General features: G+C 42.8%; 1 protein-coding gene across 1 annotated transcript in view; it reads right to left on the reverse strand.

Moving 5' to 3' along the window:
• The window catches only part of LOC124796169 (cilia- and flagella-associated protein 299-like), a 54183-nt gene that overhangs the window by 20920 nt on the left and 9356 nt on the right, over positions 1–23907 (reverse strand). The window contains exon 2 of the mRNA XM_047260260.1: positions 4743–4920. Coding sequence (XP_047116216.1) covers positions 4743–4920 — 178 coding nt within the window. The remainder of the gene's footprint in view (positions 1–4742; positions 4921–23907) is intronic.

Consider the following 23907-nt stretch of genomic DNA (forward strand, 5'->3'; position numbering starts at 1 on the left):
AAATATATAAAACTTCCACACTTTGCTAACTTTCATTCTATTATATCATATGGGATCATATTCTGGGGCAATTCATCAAACCGAGCAAAAGGTTTTAGGGTGCAAAAGCGTGTGATAAGAATCATTTGTGGTGTAAATTCAAGAACATCATGTAGAAAACTGTTCAAGGAACTTTGTATTCTAACCACGGCTTCTCAGTATATTTATTCCTTAATGAAATTTGTTGCAAGTAATTTATCTGTATTTCCAACCACTAGCTCAATACATAGTATCATAAATAGAAATAAGAACAATCTACATAAAGACTTAAAATCACTTACCTTGGTCCAAAAAGGCGTTCAATATTCATGAACACACATTTTCAATAAATTGCCAGCAACCATTAAAAACTTGGTTTCAGATAAAGCACGGTTTAAACACAGTTTGAAAGACTTTTTGATAGGCAACTCCGTCTACTCAATAGATGAATATTTTAACAAGGACTGTTAAGCCAACAGATTTCAGTTTTGACAGCACTTGGTCACAACAGTCAAGATTAGGTTTTTATGTATGATAAATTTGTTAATAGTGCATACATAACAATGCTTCTTTCTGATGGCGTGTTAATTCTCTAAATATTGGCTGTTGCAGTTTACCAGATTGTATTCACCTATTTCGACAATCTCCTGACAAATGATCAGTGTAGTAAGTGTTATATTCAAATGTTTTATGTCTTTATGTTATACTTTTGACATGTTCCACATCCACGAGAATCATCTCATTTTTTGGGTCTATGGAACGAAAACTGAATCTGAATCTGATCTAATGTAATCTAATCTCTGGATATGTATCAAATTACTAGTTAACAGTAGATAAAGGAATACAAGATTTAATACAAGCGTTGAATCATAAAGTAGGCAGGGCCGAGGAAAAACAGCTGTGACGCGGTGAGAACGCTGCAGCCTGCTCCGGAGATATCGTCCCTTGCGTTCGGAGAAATTACCGCGGCAGTAGTTGCTGTTCCAATGGTTATGAATAGGAAGGAGTCGAGTTTTCGACTGTATACTGTGCATATTGCGTCTTGACCACTATAGCGCTCAAAATAATAGAAGCTTCCAGATTACGGTAGCATTCAATAAGTATACCGCCATCTGTAATGGATAAGCTGAAGAATGTTTCGTCGAAAGTGCAGCGTCTGCCAGTCAGTTCGCTAGCGGTTTGGAGCGTGGCACGTTAATGATTTTTGTTTTTCTTTAACATTTTTGTTATTTTCTATACAAATCTAAGAACATTAATACCTTTCGATTTTATAGTGGGCAGGATTTCACGCAAGGGCTGTGAAAGCAGAAATTCGTGGGGCTGGAACTGGCGATTTTGATTTATTTGTGAAACAATTAGACGCAATTTTACAGTTGTTAATTTCTAAGCAGTATGATGTAACATAATTGCAATTTAGTGGTTTAGAACATGCCCAGTCTGCAGCCGCACGTACGTCCGTCATTTTATAATCGATGAACCAAAAGTTCACTGATAAACTTTTAGGGGTTGCTCAACGATACCTTCTGAGTGTTTTGGTATAAGGGACCCTTAATCTCCGGTGACTAGCCACAGACTAATAATAAACGCATAATTAATTCAGTTCGTTACTGCAGTCATTCTGGTTTCTGTGAAGATACCTTCACAACAGTGAAGACGTCTGAAATCTTAAGTGACCAAACGTGCATCGCACGACTTAGAACACAGAGCAATGCTACAACCCTCTGACGAAACACTGTACTGCGTTGTGGTCGCCGTCGCTGCAGGAACAGCTTAGCATAGCGTCCATGTCTCGCTCTTCGAGAGCACTCAGTCAACCCAAACACGAGTTGAATATTGGCCAGCCTTTCGTCATTAGTAGTGCTGTGTATCACTGTGAACGTACAATGGATGCTGCAGGAAAAACAAACACAAGACAGAACTGGGTAGCACTGACAGGAAGGTCGAAGACGAAGAATAAAAGGTGTACTACAGTTGCCAAGACATGGTACCGTGAGCGAATGGAAACAAGACTCACAGCACATATCGTCGACATTTGCACTGTTGCGCACTAATTTCAGTGTAATATAGATACAAAGCTAACTGTGGTAAGAAACCAAACGATATGCCGTAACTCGTTAGAGTCATCGGAACCCTCGGTCTGTTATACAAGAATGCTCTGAAAGAGTGTCGGTGGAGTTCTGGTACACCGTACACAGAATGATACAAAAAAATAAAAAAAAGCTAACATGGCACATCGGGCCTACGACAAGGATCAGTAACCACACAGGAACCGTGGGTAGCAAACGCCACTAGAGGGCGCTATGGTCACTTGTGGGCTGGCATCGCCGGAAGTTGTTTCATGGGGCCGTACATTCTCCTGGAACCGACATGATGATCGTGATGGTCGCACGTATCTCGTATTCCTGCGACAGGTTCTGCCGGACATACTGAATGGTGTTCCCATGTCTATTCGTCGCCGCATTCGTTTTCCGCACGACGGAGCTCCCGCGCGTTTTAGCAGACAAATCAGGCGACATGTGCATGAACCTATCCCGGCCTTTGGATTGATCGCGGTGGGCGAGTCGCATGGGCTTCACGATCACGCGATCTGGCCCCAATCGATTTTTTCTTGCTGGGTTATCTGAAGGGCCTTCTTTATGAAACACCTGCTACATCGCCGGAGGACCTACCGGACAGGATTGCTGCAGCAGCAGGATATCTTCGACATACGACAGGTATCTTTGAGAGGGTGCGCCGTTCAATGCAGCGTCGATGTCAGCCGTGTCTCGATGCATCTGGACAAAACTTTGAGCTTCTCCTGCAACGGACGTCCATTTGCAGCATGTGGATAAATAGCAGCAACGCCATTTAGTAGCCCCCCGATGGCGTTTGCGACTCCGGGTTCGTATATGATTATTGATCCTTGCCGTATGCCCGATCTGCAATGTCAGTTTGTAAACGTTTTTTTTTAATTACCCTGATGGCCACATCGAGATTAATAATCAGCTGTGTAAGTACTTGTAGTTAAACTACAAGACTAATAAATGAAAACATAGCCTACAGTTCCTAAGTAAAGTGTTCCAAGACAAGTTTCATAAATTTCAATTCCCGTTTTATTAACTACTTCTGCTAGTATTTATCGACATAGACAGGGGGGGATGAGGAGACAGAAGTCAAGTGATACCTCCGAATATCGCGTCGGACGTCTTTTTGCCCGGCGTAGTGCGTTAACTCGACGTGACACGGACAAAAGTCGTTGGAAGTCCCCTGCAGAGATACTGGCCGTGCTGCCTCTACAGCGGTATATAATTACGAAAATGTTGCAGGTGCAGGACTTCGTGTACGAACTTGCCTCTGGATTATTTCACACAAATGTTCGATAGCATTCATGTCGAGCGATCTGGGTGGCCAATGCATTAGCTCCAATTGTTCAGAATGTGCTTCAAATCAATCGCGAACAATTGTGGCTCAATGACATGGCGCACTGACATCCATAAAAATTCCATCGTTTGAGAACATGAAGCCCATGAGTGGCTGCAAATGGTTTCCAAGCAGCCGAACACAACCATTTCCAGGTCCAGTTCGACCAGAGGGCCCAGTCTATTCCTAGTAAAGACAACGCACACCATTAGGGAGCCGCCACCAGTTGCACAGTGCCTTGTTGACAACTTGGGTCCATGGTTTCGTGGGTTTTGCGCCACACACGAATCCCACCATCACCTGTTACCAACTGTAACTGGGACTAATCTCGCCAGGCCACTGTTTCCCAGTCGTCTAGGGTCCAACCGATACGGTTACGAGCCCAGGAGACGCGCTGCAGGCGATGTCGTGCTTTTAGTAAAGGCACTCGCGTCGGTCGTCTGCTGCCACCGTCCATTAACGCCAAAACTTTGCCACACTGTCCTCACAGATATGTTCGTCGTACGTTCCACATTCATCTTTGCGGTTATTTCACGCAGTGTTGCTTGTCTGTTACAACTGACAACTCTACGCAAACGACACTACTCTCTGTCGTTAAGGGAAGGCCGTCGGTCATTACGTTGTCGGTGGTGAGAGGTAATTGGTATTGTCGCCACACTCTTGACATTGTGGATTTCGGAATATTCAATTAACGATCTCCGAAATGGAATGGTTGGTGCGTCTAGCTCCAAGTAACATTCCGCATTCAGTGTCTGTTAATTCCCGTCGAGTGGCCACGGTCACGTCGGACGCCTTTTCACGTGAATCACCCGAGTACAAATAACAGTTCCGCCAATGCACTGCCCGTACACACCTTCTGTAGGCGATACTAACACCAACTGTATATGTGCATATCGCTATTCCACGACTTTTGTCTCCTGAGTCTATGGACATTGCACGATATTTCTGCTAAAACAAAATGTCATTTTCAAACTTTACGACAAAATGCTGTTTAGAATACTGTTTGAAATTTCTGTGTAAATCGCCCGAGTGTGGCGCGGTCAACGGCAAGAAACGATTTCATGCAATGTTGCTAGCGATATCACCAAAGATGTGTCAACGTCTCCGGGGCCCTTCAATCCCATGTTTATCTCAACGACTGTCACTTGCTATTAACATCCTCAGTATAACACTCTTACATGACATTACACAGAAAAATAAATTAGAGCAAGAACTTTATATGTCTGCGTTATTTGGAATGATGATATGTAATGGAGCAAGCGCGAGATGTGCTGAAACCTGGCTGCAGGCGTAACAAATGAGTAGGTGTGTCAGTGCGGACTCACAGCGAGGTCGCCGCGGCGGTTGGCCCTCTCGCGGTCGGCGAGCGCGACGAGCAGCGGGTCGGAGATGGGCCCGGCCAGCATGGAGCAGTCGCGCTGCTCCAGCAGCGCCGGCGTCTGGAAGAGCGCGGCCGCGCGCCGCCGGTGCTCGAACTGCTCCCGCGACAGGGTGTTGGGGTTCCTGCGCAGCAGCCGTTGCCGGCCTCACACACCACCCGCCTCGTAGCCCTGCCCTCTTCCGCCACTTAGCACACTGCTACTCGTTACCTACCACTTCACTTCCATTTTCTGCACGCAATAGACCAGAATTTTCGCAGCAGTGGTCGACAAACTTTTTTACTCGAGAAAAAATACTGACATTCTGGGGCGACGCCGCGGACCGCACAGGTATCGGTCGTATTACTAAATAGTTACCTACATAAATTAGTATTTTATGAGCCCCTAATATACCACCTATAGTAAGCGAGCGGCAATTTGACCGCTGCCCACCAAGCACCGATCGTTAAAAGTCGGCACCTTTCGAAACATTTCGTGTCGACTGTTCTCTGTTTCACTTTGCTGCTCATCCACAGCGACGCCAAAGTTGTAACAACGTAGTTGCCTCACAACGTGTTGTGTTTTCTATGTGAGCGGGTGATTACCGGTAGCTGCTTAATAGCAGTAATTATATTTAAATGCATTATGCAACACGAGAAATGCTTATTAACTGTTTCTAAACTTATTTTTCTTCTACACCTTGCGTTGTATTACAACAGTATTAATTTCATATTCCTCGGCACATACATGTGCCGCATTCCAGCAAGATCGTCTATACAGTCTCGTCCACTGACAGCGACCGGGCCAATATCTGACGAAATAAGCAACAAACGAAAAAACTACAAAGAACGAAACTCGTCTAGCTTGAAGGGGGAAACCGGATGACGCTAAGGTTGGCCCCCTAGCTGGCGCTGCCATAGGTCAAACGGAAATCAACTGCGTTTTTTTTTTAAATAGGAACCCCCATTTTTACTATATATTCGTGTGGTACGTAAAATATGAATGTTACAGTTGGAGCACTATTTCGCTTTGTGATAGATGGTACTTTAATAGTCACAAACATATGGCTCACAATTTTAGACGAACAGTTGGTAACAGGTAGGTTTTTTAAATTAAAATACAGATCGTCGGTACGTTTGAACATTTTATTTCGCTTGTTCCAATGTGATACATGTACCTATGTGATTTATCATTTCTGAGAACGCATGCTGTTACAGCGTGATTTCCTGTAAATACCAGATTAATGCAATAAATGGTCAAAATGACGTTCGTCAACTTCAATGCATTTGGCAATGCCGGTATGTATAACGACATTCCTCTGAACAGCGAGTAGTTCGCCTTCCGTAATGGTCGCACATGCATCGACAATGCGATGGTGCATGTTGTCAGGCGTTGTCGGTGTATCACGATAGCAAATATCCTTCAACTTTGCCCATAGAAAGAAACCCGGGGACGTCAGATCCGCTGAACGTGCTGGCCATGGTATGGTGCTTCGACGACCAATCCACCTGTCATGAAATATGCTATTCGATACCGCTTCAACCGCTCGCGAGCTATGTGCCATCATGGTGTAAGTACATCGCCATTCTGTCAAGCAGTAAAACATCTTGTAGTAACATCGGTAGAACATACGTAGGAAATCAGCATACATTGCACAATTTACATTGCCATCGATAAAATGGGGGCCAATTATCCTTCCTCCCATAATGCCGCACCATACATTAACCCACCAAGGTCGCTGATGTTCCACTTGTCGCAGCCATCGTGGATTTTCCGTTGCCCTATAGTGCGTATTATGCTGGTTTACGTTACCGGTGTTGGTGAATGACACTTCGTCGCTAAATAGAACGCGTGCAAAAAATACGTCATCGTCCCGTAATTTCTCTTGTGCCCTGTGGCAGAACTGTACACGACGTTCAAAGTCGTCGCCATGTAATTCCTGGTGCATAGAAATATTGTACGAATGCAATGGATGTTGATGTAGCATTCTCAACACCGACGTTTTTGAGATTCCCGGCTCTCGCGCAATTTGTCTGCTACTGATGTGCGGATTAGCCGCGACAACAGTTACAGCACCTACTTGGGCATCATCATTTGTAGCAAATCGTGGTTGACGTTTCACATGTAGCTGAACACTTCCTGTTTCCTGAAGTAACATAACTATCGGGCGAACGGCCCGGACACTTGGACGATGTCGTCCAGGATACCGAGCAGCATACATAGCACACGCCCGTTGGGCATTTTGATCATAATAGACATACATCAACACTTATTTCGTGAGATATTTGGCCCGGTCACGATCAGTGGACCACTCTGTATAAATCACGAATCCGTGTTACTTCCGTATCAAAATTTATACCATAGCAGTACATCGGTAGGAGTCGCGCACGTCAGTGAGTTCTTACTACTGGAAGACAAACAATAAAACACTCTCCCTCTCACATCCTCTGATCTCGTAGTGGTAACGCCACTCCTCTGCCCCTGACATAAGCTGTCAATTTTATTCAGCTCATGTCCGAATTCACCAGCTTCAGTTAAAAGTAAGCACATCTTTAAAGTATTACTGTCTCTGTAATTATATTTGTTTGTTACTGGCCAGGAAAACTACGCTCGTAAGAACCTCTTAACGTTAGTTGAGGTTTTTGGATTCGGCTGTTAGTTGCTAGAAGCATTTTCTGTTCTTCATATACATAAACTGAGGATGAGTGCTCGCTACTGCCTGCATATTCGGGCTAGTCTCAAGGACTACTGTAGTGATTTGGATCGGGTTTTGACTACCAGATAAACTGATTCACGAGGAAGATTTGAGTGTATAATTTTATAAATATATCGTTAAATTGGATTGAAAACGATGCCATTGCCACATAACTGTACTGTCACCGCATCTGCAGACAACAGTGGAGCTTCAGCAGAATCTGAGTCTGATCTGGTGGTTTACCGGTAAAGCGCGTGCCTGAAAACCGAAAGCTCGCGGAATTTAATCCTATCGGACCACGGATTTTTCACTGTCTTATAACCTAGCATACATCTCTCAATGAAGCAGGAAATCGCCAGAGGCAGAATGAAGTTCGGATTCCATATCAAACTGTACAGTAGAATCGAAGTTGATGAAAGTAGTGGACTAGTGGTAAAGTGCATGCTTGGTAACGGAAGCGTCGTGGTATCGAATGCTTAAATAATTGATATGAAACTCATGATATTCAGTTAACTAACGTTGTTCTCTAACTTTTAATCATTACTCTATAGAGTGCCCCTTCAAATAAATTACGGCTTTCAAGTGGTCCGGTCGTTGATACTTTGCGTTACCAGTGCGAAACCGGGCCGGATCGCTAATACGAGTAAAATATGACTGAGACCTACTAAGGAGACTGCCTACACTAGGCTTGTCCGTCCTCTTTTAGAATACTGCTGCGCGGTGTGGCATCCTTACCAGATAGGATTGACGCAGTACATCGAAAAAGATCAAAGAAGGCCAGCATGTTTTGAATTATCGCGAAATATGGGAGAGAGTATCACTGAAGTGATACAGGATTTGGGCTGGACGTCATTAAAAGAAAGGCGTTTTTCGTTGTGACGGAATATTCTCACGAAATTCCAACACCAACTTTCTCCTCCGAATGAGAAAATATTTTGTTGACACCGACCTACATAGGGAGAAACTATCACCCTGATAAAATAAGGGAAATTACAGCTGGTACGGAAAGATGTAGGTATTCGTTCATTCCGCGCGCTATACGAGATTGTAATAATAGAAAATTATGTAGATGGTTTGATGAACCCTCTCCCAGGCACTTCAATGTGATTTGCTGAGTATCCAAGTAGATGTAGATAAAGATATAGATGAGATCCGCGAGCTGCACGGATATTTGATTTGAGGTACATGCGGCCCACGGACCACAATTTGACGACCACTGATTTACAGGCTTGCAGAGCAGTTGGTAAAAATGTGCAATGGTTATACTTTTCCTGGAGTGTTTCGACATGTATACTGACGGTATCGAAACCACAGCTGAAGGCAGAGTGGGTTCCGCATTCCTATGTCCATGGAGAGGATGCAAGAAATTGATTCCCCTCCCCAGTGAGATACCGGGTGATTATAATTAAAGTGCAGCAACTCACATACGTCGTATGGCAGCGAAACTTGGTACACATGGTAATGCGTTAACGTGGCACTGATTTATACTGGAAAAAATTAGTTCTAAATTTGGCTAGCAGCTGCAAATGTGGCGCTGCACACTGTTTGTACGACAGTGTGACATAAAACAGATCGATAATAAGTTGTCAGAGTGCAGGACAAGTAAAAGAGAAAAAGAAAAGGAAACTTCCCACGCCAAATTGTGGGTGCTTTGTTTTACATTAATCAACCGTGTATGTTTGATGTCATGTATGTATGAGTTCTGACCCAGTGCTTATGCGAAAGCGTACAACCATTGTTATAATAATTTTAGCTTATCCAAAGGGACAAACGAGATGTACATCATCATGTCGGTTAAATATGATAACAAAATGGTTTATCTACACCTTCAAAACATTTTTGTAATGAATATTGTGTTTCACGGCATTTTAATTATTACGTAATGGCATTTTCGTACTATTACTATTTTTGTATGTTTGACTCCTTAGTCTTAACGTAACAGTTTACATAAGTCACGAATGTTGTACTTCTAACTTCCCACGCCAGATGGTGGGTACTATGTTTTTCAATAACTGTGTTATACATTTCATGTTATTCATATATTATTCTCTTTCCTTTTCTTTTTCTCTTTTACTTGTCCTGCACTCTGACAACTTATTATCGATCTGTTTTATGTTTTGTAAGTTGTTTTTTTTAAAATACAATACGCCAGTGTATTTTAGATGTTTCCTTCCCCCTTCGTCTGTTATGTTTTTTACGTACCTTTTTAAATTTGAATTACTTCATGAGTCACAAATGCACAAGAGGTATTTTGTGTTAATATCTTGCAAAACAAGTAATATTAAGTCTTCACGTGACACATGTCACATAGTGGGCGTTCCAAGCCCTGTCACACGGAGGTCTGCTGTACAGGTGCATGTAAACAGCGGCCACAGTTTATGTGATCGCTCAAAGCTTGTGGTTATAGCTTGATACCAGTGCCTATCAATTTTAATTGTATATTACAGGTATGTTCCTAGCAACTGTCATGTTCATACGCAGGTGTAGTTGTGATTTTCGGTTTTATACTCTCTAGCCGGCCGGAGTGGCCGAGCGGTTCTAGGCTCTACAGTCTGGAACCGCGCGACCGCTACGGTCGCAGGTTCGAATCCTGCCTCGGACATGGATTTGTGTGATGTCCTTAGGTTAGTTAGGTTTAAGTAGTTCTAAGTTCTAGGCGACTGATGACGTTTGAAGTTAAGTCCCATAGTGCTCAGAGCCATTTGAACCATTTTTTATACTCTCTGATCGTTATGTGAAAACTTTTAACTTCTAGAACTGAGGATGGTCACTAAGTGACTGAAAATCGATTTTGCTGACAATAAAACAACAAAATGCGGCCAATGCTGATTTTCCTTCCAATTCTATCCACTATTTGGTCGTGGTGCACACAACACGCCATGGAGTCCCCAATCAATTAATCTATTGTTATACTAAGTGGTTTATGACCACATTGGGGTTGAGTTATAACCCCCTGGGGATAACCCATCCTTCTGAGAAACTGTCCACCCCACACCCTCCACCTCCTCCTCTCCCACCCAAATGCAATAGAGACGCCAGTCCTGGGACACCTTTTTTGTCACCCTTCCACAGTTCAGTTCTAAGCCACTTTTCTCCCTCATGGGAAATCTACATCTACATCCACACTCCGCAAGCCACCTGACGGTGTGTGGCGGAGGGTACCTTGAGTACCTCTATCGGTTCTCCCTTCTATTCCAGTCTCGTATTGTTCGCGGAAAGAAAGGCTGTCGGTATGCCTCTGTGTGGGCTCTAATCTCTCTGATTTTATCAAATGGTTCAAATGGCTCTGAGCACTATGGGACTCAACTGCTGAGGTCATTAGTCCCCTAGAACTTAGAACTAGTTAAACCTAACTAACCTAAGGACATCACAAACATCCATGCCCGAGGCAGGATTCGAACCTGCGACCGTAGCGGTCTTGCGGTTCCAGACTGCAGCGCCTAGAACCGCTTCGGCCGGCCTGATTTTACCCTCATGGTCTCTTCGCGAGATATATGTAGGAGGGAGCAATATACTGCTTGACTCTTCGGTGAAGGTATGTTCTCGAAACTTCAACAAAAGCCCATACCGAGCTACTGAGCGTCTCTCCTGCAGAGTCTTCCACTGGAGTTTATCTATCATCTCCGTAACGCTTTCGCAATTAGTAAATGATCCTATAACGAAGTGCGCTGCTCTCCGTTGGACCTTCTCTATCTCTTCTATCAACCCTATCTGGTACGGATCCCACACTGCTGAGCAGTATTCAAGCAGTGGGCGACAAGCGTACTGTAACCTACTTCCTTTGTTTTCGGAATCCCGCCAACCCTCCCCTCCTCTACCCAACTGCACCCTCCCACTTTCCCTCCCTTCCCTTCCACTTCTGAATTACTGGGAAAAAGACGCAGCCTGTACTTAGATGCTGGAGAGGATGGATGTCATGACGCTAAATTCAAATCAGTGTTAGTTACATTGCAGAACATATATTGTTTATTTATAAAACTCATTTTACATATTTTTTAATTAATCATTTTTTGAGAGACTAAATTCCTCCCCTCTCCTCCCCCACTTGTCAACTGGCGTAAAAAGGCTAGAGAGAAAGGCACTCCCTTTATTTTTGGTAGGAAATGTGTTCAGTTGACAAGATGTTGAGAGAGGAGCTTAATAAGTGTATTACCTGTACGTATACAACTGAGGATGTGTCCATAGCCTCCTACATAAAGAATGGAAGGAGGTGATAATGGATGAGTGTAGGGAGAATATTTTTCAGCAACTAATGGCGAATCAGTAGGATGTGTTGAGGATGATTTCGCAGCTCACCGAGACTATTGCAGTACTGCAGCTGTTCATATTTTTTGAAATGGCCTCTCAATCCACAGCACAGAAGATAACTTTGTTCTGTTGCATTACTCCAGGCTGAATGAACCAGAGGAGCTTGTCTTGATGCATGGGGCTCGACTGAGGACACTTAAAATGGGTTTCGTTCCACTGGGAACCAACAGGAACGCTGCATTCCTCCCTCCCCCATCTGCAAATTGGAGGGTACCAAAAGGAATGCTGAATCTAGTAAAGTAATCATGACGTCAGCGGGTGGGGCAGCTTCCCAGGTTCATGTCATAGTCAGTCAGTGGAAGAACCATGAAGTGCTAAAAGCAACTAAGATTAACACCCACCTCCGCCTCACACAAGAAACTTAAAATTAAGAGCTTGTGGTTTAGCTCCATGCCTTTGTTCAGCTCCATGTCTTTTGTGTGTGGAATACTCATTGTTTCTTCTTCTTCTTTGTTCAGTGAGCTCTGACGTGTCCAGGCCAGCAGGAACCACCGCCAGTTCATCCGGACCTGCAGCGATCTCCGGCCGATCATGACCACCAGCAGCAGCAGCAGCAGGACCGTGGGATACTGTAGCACACTTGACCAGCATGTTGAAGCGGGACAATGAGCTGCTATTACTCATCCCGCTCCTCGATTTGTGTAATGAAGACATCCATCCAGTACCTGACTCTCGGAAGAATTGTGCTAGGGACCCTATACCATACAGTGCAGGTCAATATTGGTCTCTGACACACACGCCATCCCGTAACATTCCAGTGTTACTGCAAGGAAGCGTGTTTATGTGGCAGATGAGAAGTTACCGATTTCTCCCGCTGCTCAACTGCTTTCACGTCAACTTATAATTTAACAGTTAGCTGTTCAAAGCGCTTAAATATTGGTATAAAAGCATCAGTGGACAGTGACTGGCGTGACTGGCGTGTTGTGTTAGAAATTGAAAATGGATTGAGAAGAGCTAAAGCTGGTTTACAGAGTTGGAATGGGATGAACTGCCGACGATTTAGAGCACTGCACTAATACGGTGCCAAAAGGAGAAGCTAAAGGAACACCATTCAGTTTGAGAGAAATACAAGCTGAATTCTGCGAACAAAAGAAAGTTTTATGTACTAAACTCTGCACAGGTCTGAAGATAAAGATGGAACCAGTTGATTTTTTTGATGTAGTGCACCCAATGTATGGCTGGTAAATAAAAATATGTCTGGTACAGCAAATCATGTTTATTTTTTTTCATACTGCTCATAATAATGTTATTGCTACCTGTATTCTCACTACAGTGTCTAGTACATGGCAGCAGCACCGAGCTGTCTGAATCACCTCGTCACCACAGTCAACGTCTCCAGTCATTGTTAAACTAAATGACAGATGGTACTTTCATGTGTATATATACTCTATGAGCATTGCAGCTCAGTTGGTGACATGTATATATATGTATATAAATACCTATTGCACTCCAAAAACTGACGTGTTGGTATGATGGCGGGGTGAGTGAAATGTCAGAACTTTGTTGTAAGTGACTGGTCCTGTGATGGTGTGGAAGAGGACCCGAAGCAGAATGGGATATTTCTACCTAGTAATACACAGGTGATAACTATAGCTCAACTGAGCTGCAACAAGACAAATGTTCTCATGTCACTGCTAACAGACCCGAATGGAATCTGCTTTGACTCGCATGTGTATTTTCAAAAACGTTATTTTGGCCCTAGTACCAGCTCCTGGAAAAGAAACTGCAAGAATTCGATAACGCACATGACATTTAGTCAAAGCAGTCAAGTCCCTCCTCCAGAAAAAGTAAAGCCAAACACCGTATTCATATTTGATGGTGTTGCTGTGGAAAATCAGGATCAAATTCGACGATATTTCTGTTTTGGTCGTCATATGGGCCTTGACGTATTTTATTTGAGTCAGATATATTCCAGAATACCGAAACAGCTGGTGAGGGATAATGCAAACCTCATCATAGCCTTCAAACAAGATACTGTGAATTTAAAGCACATTTACCATGCTCATGTAGAAACTGACATGTCACTCAATGAATCTGTAATGATATGTGGAGATTGCTGGAATCACACACAGTACAGGTTTCTTGTTATTGATAAATTATGAAAACTGTATAACATTAAGTATAGACGAAACTTGCGGGGGTTTCTTTATAAATAGCTATGAGAAAAAGTGATGAGTTGAAAAATGGTTCAAATGACTCTAAACACTATGGGACTTAACATCTGAGGTCATCAGTCCCCTAGACTTAGAACTACTTTAACCTCAATAACCTAAAGACATCACACATATCCATGCCCGAGGCACGATTCGAACCTGCGACTATAGCAGCAGCGCGGTTCTGGACTGAAGCGCCTGGAACCGCTCTGCCACAGCGGCCGGCTAGGTGAGTTCATTAGTTAACATCACAAAACAGATAAGTTTGCATGTATGTAAGGCACTCACCCCAAGAGACAGATGTGCACAGACAGAGAATGCGTCTGTAGATACATGGAAAATTTCAGCCACTCGAACACATATCGAGACTGAAACTGATTAACGACTTCGATCTAGGGTTAAGGAACTAGGGACATGCAGCCGGATGATTCTGAGAAAGGAGGTAGTCGACTTATCTGTGAAGTTTGATAGAATTTAAACGAATGTACACAACTTAACTGTAAAGATTGATAGAATTGGACGGAATGTTTTAAGGTGCACCCTGCAAAGGAGTCTACTTATTATTCAGGAAGATAACGACTAAATATAAGGTTATTGCGGCAAATTAGGTTGTTCGAGAGAAATTATGACTGCTAAAGTCAGTACATTTTTATCGAGAGCAGACACTGAGAGAAACCCTTAGCCAGTTACTGAATCTCTCGATGAACTCTTAGCGCATTTACACAATGACGACAGCGTTGCTGATTTCATTAACTGTCACAGTGGTGCTAGGATAGACAAAACATTTGGTGTCAGTGGTGAAAAACCGTACATGTTGGGCACCCAGCCTGTAAGTTTAAAAGAAAAAACCATACAGATAGGTGACAGGGAATTTCAGAGAACAACTGGCCTAATTAACCTCTTCTACTGAATCCCAGAAAAACAGTAAATTATTCACCCAAAAATATTGTGATAGGATGAAATACTGCAGTTGACTGGTGTACATCAGAAAGTGGGAAACTGGTGACGTGCGAAATACAGAACCATTACAAAACCTCTATTAGATGTTCGATACAGTATTGGTGATGGTATTGACATCCTGCAGAAAAGAGTAAGCAATCAATCCCACAGTATATATGCAACGACGGTCCCAGTGAGCTAAAAGATCGACTGCGGCTCATGGCATCAGCTGCTGCTGGTAATACTGCTTATTTGAAGCTCCAAGCTTAGAGAGAGGCTTATATTAAAAAATGTATGGTGACAGTATTTCAAGAGCTGCTCAAAGCAGCACACAAAACATACCCTCGTAGGCATGTTATGATTAAAGGTCTGCATGACTTATGGCAGACTAATCTTGTAGATAAGTGGAAGTATTCTTTCTCAAATAATGGATTCAAATATATTTAATGGTCATTGATACATACTCCTAATTTGCCTGGGAATTTTCTGTGAAAACAAAAATGGTGAGAGATGTCGCAGAGGTGTTTGAACATTTGTTGCTGAGAGTGACGAATCGATGCCTGGGCAACCTCCAAACTGATCATGCTGGAGAGTTTTACAATAGGTATTTCAAGACTGTGATCGATAGGTATGTAATACATCACTACTCAACATTCACCTACCTGAAGACAAGTATCATGAAATGTTCGAACAGAAAAATATAAACTCAAATATGGATGCATTTTAATCTTCACAGCTCATACAAATGGATGAATATCGTCGCAGAAATAGTTGCACAGTGTAATCCAACCAAGCATAGCAGAATAAAAATGAAACTAATCAAACAAACATAGAATAATAAAAATGAAAACAATCGACGCTCATGATAATGAACTACCGATAATGAATACTATCGTATTAAATTATTTTGTCCACATAAACTTAAATTTAATGTAGGTTTTTTTGAAAGATATCAAAAAGAGAAGACGTCATTTGAGAAGTCATACCTTTCAAACTGGTAGAATGAGATGCTCACAGTTTGAAAAATGCAGAGACCAGATCCCAGAACTTACATCTTAAAGGATAGAAATGGCACTGAAATTTCAGGATGCTTTTACAAAGAGGAAATACAGAAGAGTTCAGAACCACATGAGTTTCTCATAGAGCGTGGCATAAGGTGTTGAGGGAATACATCACCAGTTAAATGGCTTGTTTTTCCTGCAACCAAAGCTGCTGGACTGACGCTGACAATTTGCTGTATAATGGGGTACGCGGAGCAGAGTCAGCACAATAGCATAACACGCATGATAGGAGACACATTCTAGATGGTGGTGGTATTCTCGACAAACTTCCAGCTGAATTGCACATTCTGGGGCACAATTACTGTGGACCTGGTTTTATTTATTTATTTAATCGCATGGCTAGGGCACCCCATCGGGCAGGTCGTTCGTCGGGTTCCGGTCTTTCAATTTGACGCCACTTCGGCGACCTGCAGTCGATGAGGATGATAGGATGATAATGAGGACAGCGCAACACCCAGTCCCTAGGCGGAGAAAATTCCCCGACCCAGCCGGGAATCGAACCCGACCCCAGAGGACTGACAACCCGTCACGCTGACCATTCAGCTACCGGGAGCAGACTGTGGACCTCGTAAAAGGCTTCAAAAACGGTTGGCTGTTCGTGATAAGGGGATTAATCTGCTTGATGAGGCGTAAGCTCTCCTAGAACGTCATGTTGCGGATCGAATTTTATCTGATAAAGCCAGGGAAATATGGGCGGGAACGTATATTGGTATAGGGCAGCGCATTGTAGTATTTTTAGTCGAAAAAACCATGCGTAGTAAAATTAAGTTGGGCTTGGGTGTGAACTGTAAACAAGTAATTAACGGCGCACGTCGTGCACTGAATAACAAGAAGAAGAAGACAACGACGACGAAGAAGAAGAAGCCATGGCAGGTGTGTTTAAAGAGCTGTATCTTAACACCAATAAACGCAGGTAAAAGCGCCCTGAAGCATAAAGGACTGGTTAAAGCACCCCAGAATCTGCCAGTACCAAAGATATCGGGTGAAATTAGCCCCTTCCTCATTCCTGCCCTCCCACGTATCTCAGCGATGGGTTCACTGACTGGTGGTGCACAGCTATTGCCAGAACAGTCATGAACGCATAGAACTCTCTGGAGCAGCTAGAGAAAGCAAGAATACACAACCACATGATTGAAGCAGCAGCCATCGGGAAAGTACTATATCTGAAACCATACAAGAAAGGTCTTCATAAATAAAAGAAGCCCATTAGCTATCCTACCAAACAGATCCGTTACTAATACAGACCTGCTCAAGTATGTTAGAAAAAAAAATTCAGCATTCTAAGATTCCATGGTGTGTTTATGTGGGATACATAAATCTGGAGAATGAGGAACTGTAAATTTAGATTTTACTGTGGTACCAGGAACCAATTGGGTAGCGTATATTAAGAAAATAACATCTTCTATTTCGACTCATTTGGAGACCTACAGCCATCAGAAGAGATACACCGACAGAAGACGTGTGTTCTACAATTTTCATCGCCACCAACACTCTAATATTTACTTGTGTGGGCATCTGTGCATCATCTTCCTCCTAAAGTTTACGAAGATGGGTAAAGAAGGAGGTGCATTAAACATCCACTCATCAGTAGAATAATAGTCAGTATTACACGCAAATTACATCCTACCAATTGAATTAAGCTATAGGTAATGGATCATTGCACTGATTGGACTGGAGATATACAACAACATTCAGAATATCACTGAGGCTAACAATAAACTTCATTTCGCAATTAATGGTAGAACAGAAATTGTGGAAACAGAACCTGGTGCGTACGATACTGACGATTTAAATGATGTTTTAAAACGATTTGAAAAGGGTTTATGCTACGTGCAAACATCAATACACTTAAATCTGAAATAAAGACACTGAATACGGCGATTGACTTTCAGCAGGAAGGTTCAATAGGACGGCTACTGGATTTCACAAAGGGCAGGTTTTTACAGATCCTACCAGTCAGTAGTTATACATCCTGTCAGTATAACCCATGTTGAGTGTAACACTGCAACAAACTTTTATCTCAACAATAGATTGATTCATACAATATACGAATTCTTTCCATCAGCTGGAACAGGCTATAAAGTCTTTGAGACACCTACAAACGCTACCTACCTTCTAGTCACAGTTTAGACATTGGACTATGCAGAGCTGCATATTGTGAACCAAGATAACCAAGTGCGTGGCAAGGAAATCATTGTACAACTACATCTAACGTGGAACGAACAGCGACCTCGAATATGCAGCAATGTGTCAGGACCGGAAGCGGTGGCGACCTTCAACTGGCTACGATCTGCAGTGGACCCAACAAATCTCTCGACGATAATAAAGACCCCGTCTTGCTGGGAGACCACAAGCGGCGCAGCGACCTCAACCAACCGGCACATGTCGAAGGAAGAAGCGACGATCTTTAACTTGCTGGACCAGAAGTGCCAGTGACGACTTTCAAGTGGATTCGCAGCAGCTTCCCTGCGTCCTCATATTTTCAAAGACAGCAGGGGCAATGCAGAGTGCGGCACTTCACAACAGAACAGCAACGTGATAACACGTCCGAACTACGAGTTTCTTTCGGCTGATATACGAGTAACTAGTCCAGTGGAATACGACGAGTGCACTATATGCCAGGAATACTTCTCGGATAAACCTTATGCTTCAACCACATTTAATAAGGACAATAAAATTATGATTATCATCCAGCACTAAGGCGCTTTAATCCTTCCAAGAAGGAGTTTCATATATCTTGATGGGTCATTTGCGAAAAGGGACGGTACTGCTGCAGTGGCATCGAACCCTGCACGTAATGCTTTAGCGTTTCTGTTTCATGAGATACAATATGAACTTAATGGGGTCGGTTGGTCATACATGCAATGTAGGCATAGCATCTACTCTTAATGGGGTCGATTGATCATACATGCAATGTAGGCATAGCATCTACTCTTAACGGGGTCGATTGATCATACTTGCAATGTAGGCATAGCATCTACTCTTAAAACGTATTTCTCTGATTCTCCATCGGATCTGAATGATTTATAAAATTCTGGATGGTTTATTGAAGAGCCAGCGGGTAGAACAATGGAAGAGACCAAAAGATTTACAGCATGTATACCTCTAAAACTGCATATGGCATACTTTGAAGACATGTGGAGAATTGTTCTGAATCCTGACAGGAACTTATCCTTGCATGGAAAGCAACGGATAACAACTCATACATTTATAAAATTCCACACATCACTGTATCAGACAAGCAGCATTTGAAGCTTTTAAAAGTTCTGACTGCTGGTGTATTTCTATTGTTATCTTTAGCTTCACAGGTGGTTTTCGATTACCCAGTGCTATCAGCTGCAAGCAAATGTGGGCTATTAAAGCCTCTGCTCAACTGGAGACAGCCAGGTTAGTCGTACTTGCGTTTCAAACCAACAGAAGAGGGTATATAGCTAATTATTCCACAGAATTTGACAAACGCACGTTAAGAGTCTACCTACACTCTGAATTCTACCCATATTGTAATTTACACCAGCAGTGGAATGAAAATGTATACAGCCTAGCATATGACGTGTATGCTAGGTTCCGTCCTTCATATTATACTTATATCTGGACCTATAGATGTATGAACTGAACCTGAAGCTTTGGCAAATTTTCCAGAACACACTGAAACATGTAGTCTAGTTCTGACCGCTCACCAGTGTTGTGCAACGAGCTGTATACTTGAACAGGTGCTGAGTCATACCCAGAGCACCAGAGCATTTCATAATGGCATTCGAAGGTGCGAACACCATTGGACACACATCAATAATGCTGAGTGTAGACAGTTCATATTTGAAGAAGTTGCATTCATAGCGTACACAGAAGATGCCGGTATAACAGAGACATTCTCAGCAAACATTGCATCGCCAAGGTCTTTCAAGGATGTGAAGTATGCTAAAACTGGTTAACACGTTTCTACTACGGAATTCACTTGGATGTACCCTACAAAAATATGGTAACCTCACTTCAGTTAGTCGACCACACGAAGACAAGGAGAAAATCCCGTGGATGCGTCGAATCTTCAATCTCGTTGCTATCCAAGACGTGGAAGTCTACAGGTGTCCTGCTCTCCGTCGACTCAAGAAGAAAATGTGTGAAAATAGTGCTGTGTCTGTTTATGAAAATGTAAAATTACTTTTAAGACAGATTAATAATAAATGAATTTTCACCTCACAATCTTTGTATAATTTCCTTTCACCCCGCTCCCACCTTGATAGTATACAGCTTTGCCTAGATGCTACATCTGTGGTCTTCTTCAAGTAATGGTGATATAATTTTAGACATGTTTGCGATATATCTTGGGAAACGGACACTGTCACGTGCCTCCTCCTCCCATAAGCGCCCCCCCCCCCACCCCATAAGCCAACCATTCCAAATACTTTCTTATTATCCATGTTAAACTTCACCTTCATGTTCAAAACTAATGTTATTTGTGTCCCACACACCGTTTATATATACAGTTGGGATAGGTTTTTTGCAGATAACAACAACAAACACGTACGGTAACTCTCGTTTATTCAGTTGCCACAGATACAATTCGATTCTTCGGAAACAATTTCGTTCTTGAGGTACAGTTTTGTTCTTGAGATGCAATTTGGTTTTAATATTCCAATGCAGAGATATGTTTTTTACACAATAAAAAAATTCACTGGTAGTAATGTTTGCAATTTTCAGATATATAGCTCTACACTCACACTAACACAGAGATACAACAACAAGAACAATTCTGATGGACTGTGAACTGTGTATACATACATCTACAATTAAAAACTAATCAGAATTGGATGGCTTGTGGCAGGTAAAATTTAGAACTATTCTATTTACATGATGTGCAAGGTGAGTATATATATTTCTGCCATACAATTTTTTTGTCGATGCAGGTGGTGTACAGATAATTTACAAGTACTACTTTTGTTCACGAACATGGTGCACAGATACCTTCTTACATGGTATATATTTACAAGTGTATACAGTACAGATTCCCCACAGATATGGTCTACGTAAATAAATAAAGAAATATTTACATGACACACGCACCCCCCCCCCCCCCACACACACACACACATACACACACACGTATGCAGACGCATGCACACAATAACTTACACTATGATAAAAGGGTCATATTATTCTGCAACATTTACACCCAATCTCCATCTCCCCCTCACATTCAATCAGAGTCCCCCAACCCCCTCTCTCTCTCAACAAGTGAATAATGTGTGTCCACGAATAACCCTTTTATCATCATGAGGTGATAGGCCGATTTTAGATTCCAGCACAATGTAAACGTTGTGTCCTCTCGATCAAATACTACTTTGCTGCACCATATGCTGCAGCTGCAGCGAAGCTCCTCGAGTACTATTGTACAGTTCGCTTCTCAACTTGTGACCCATTCGTTTCATCTTTCTTTAGAGTGATAACCTTCTTGTTCTGTGGAACAATACCATAATGATTGTCGGCCGTGTATGAATACGTGTCAAATTCTTCACTGTGGCTCCTCATTGCTTCATATGGATTTTTTTTTTTTTTTTGGGGCCAACTCGAAAGTTCTACTACCACTTCCACATAAGGATTAGTTTTCACTAAAGTGAAGTCTCGCAGGATGTGGGTACTGCGATGTTTGCGTACGTCTGGTTAATGTTAACCAATAATACGCGCTCATCTGGAGATAGATTGGGTCGAAAATCCAGCAAAGGGTAGCGGTTTGAAGGGCAGAGGAGGGAAACAAGTGCCAAGGCAAACGCCATGGGAAGAAAACCTCTGCGACACTTAGGTCGAGTAGTAAGAGCAGTAGAGGGTGTTTTGCTGACTTCTTCAGGTCATACAAGCGTAAGTTATTGTAATAGCGTGTATCGTGCAAGAGGATACCGTGTCAGTGCCATTGGTCGCTATAATAACTAAGGAGTCTGGTGCAGCAGCGCAGTGCATTGCATTGCCTTGAGACCTCTGCGGCGCCGTGTAGTCAGTGATTTGGCACAGCATTATCAGGCTGGTGCTGAACGGCGGCACTGTGTGATCAAAGGGAGCTGCCGCCCCGTGGCTGCTCGCTCGGGCTTGCGTCCGCTACACGGGAAGACGTCCCTGCAGTGGCGCTCACAACGCCTTATGGGTGGCTAAATAGCGAACTAACTAGTATGCTGGTTGAGTAGCGGCAGAACAGGAATTTTTACGACGTACTACTTTGTATGTGTAGGCCAGTTTATGGCTTTCTTTCACTATCAGTTTCAGCAATGTGTAATTGAGGCCATTTTCATCGATATTTCTTCTGAAGATACCCTGTTTTATCACAATTCATTGATGTTTTCCGATGTGTGTGCTTTTATACCTGCACATATGAAATTTTTATATCTGTAGCAAGCACGGAATTATTAGAACAGGCTCTTTTTTGTCGCAGTATTCCAGATGTGTTCCTGCGTCTAGTTCCAATTTTTCCGCATTACGCGGTGGGTTACAAAGCGTTTTTCGGTGTGTAGGCGAGATTATGTTTTTTTTTGTTTCAGTTATCAATTTTTGAGCATTTTTCTATCTGTGGGCGAGTGCTTCTTCATGATAGCGTTATTCTATTGTTCCATCAATTTTAAGCAGTTGTCTTTGAATTTCCGACAGCAAGGCTGTAGGGTGATTGTCAGCTCGGTTTCCCCGCCAAAACAAAGAAAATTCTTCCAGATGCGGTTAAAGCACAATTTCCTGCCAGCAATGGCCCATACACCAAAGCGAGCAATTCTGGTTCATTCAGTCTGGGTTAGTCCATAGGACGAAGTTGTCTCCAGCCCTGTGGATCGACTGGCCATTTCGAAAAAAACACGGACAGCTCCAGCACAGGTAATAGTCTCTATGAGTTGTGAAATGCATCCCCAACCTATCCCACTGTATCACCATTATTTGCTGAAAAATATTCCCCCTACACTCATCCATTATCACCTCTTTCCATTCCTCATGTAGCAGGCTATGGATGCAGTCCTCAGCTGTATGCTTACAAGCAATACACTTATTAAACTCATCTCTCAACATCTTGTCAACTGAACACATTTGCCACCAAAAATGAAGACAGAACCATCCTCTCCTGCTTTTCCCCCACCAACTCACAACTGGGTGAGGAAAGTAGAAGAGCCCTCTCTTTCACAGACTGAGTGAATAAAGAATATGCAAACTTAATTTTATTAATAAACAATATACCGAGCGAGGTGGCGCAGTGGTTATCACACTGGACTCGCATTCGGGAGGATGACAGTTCAATCCCGCGTCCGGCGATCCTGATATGAGTTTTCCATGATTTCCCTAGATCACTTCAGGCAAATGCCAGGATGGTTCCTTTGAAAGGACACAGCCGATTTCCTTCCCCATCCTTCCTTCATCCGAACTCTAATGACCTCGTTGTCGACAGGACGTTAAACTCTATTCTCCTCCTCCTCCTCCTCCTCCAACAAACAATATATCTTCTGCAATATAATTGACACTGATCTGCATTTTGCATTGTGAGATCCTTCCTCTCCAGCTGCTCGACACAGATTGCATCTTTTTCCCACCAGTTCATAAGTGGGGGAGAGGAGGGAATGGCTGGGGAATTTCCCAGGAGGGGAAAAGAGGCTCAGAACTGAACTGGGGAGGGGTGACAAAACCAGTGTCTCAGGATCGGTATTCAATTTCCAAACGGATGGAGGAGGAGAAGGTAGAGTGGCTGGGGTGGATAGTTTCTCAGAATGATGGGTTATCCCCAGGGGCTCATAAATCAACCTCCATATGTTCATAAACCAATTAGCATAACAATAGGTTAATTGGGGGAGGGGAGAAGTGGAGAGAACCACTTAGCAGCACAAAAGGTTAAGGGACACCTGGGTTGAGGAAGGGTGGGGGTTAGAGGAAGAACCACTTAGCAGAACAGTAGGTTAAGTGGAAGGCGAGGGGATGGGATGGTTTAATTTATCAATTTAATTAATTATCAATTTGATATCAAA

This window comes from Schistocerca piceifrons, chromosome 4 (genome assembly GCF_021461385.2).
Source record: "Schistocerca piceifrons isolate TAMUIC-IGC-003096 chromosome 4, iqSchPice1.1, whole genome shotgun sequence".
NCBI lineage: Eukaryota > Metazoa > Arthropoda > Insecta > Orthoptera > Acrididae > Schistocerca > Schistocerca piceifrons.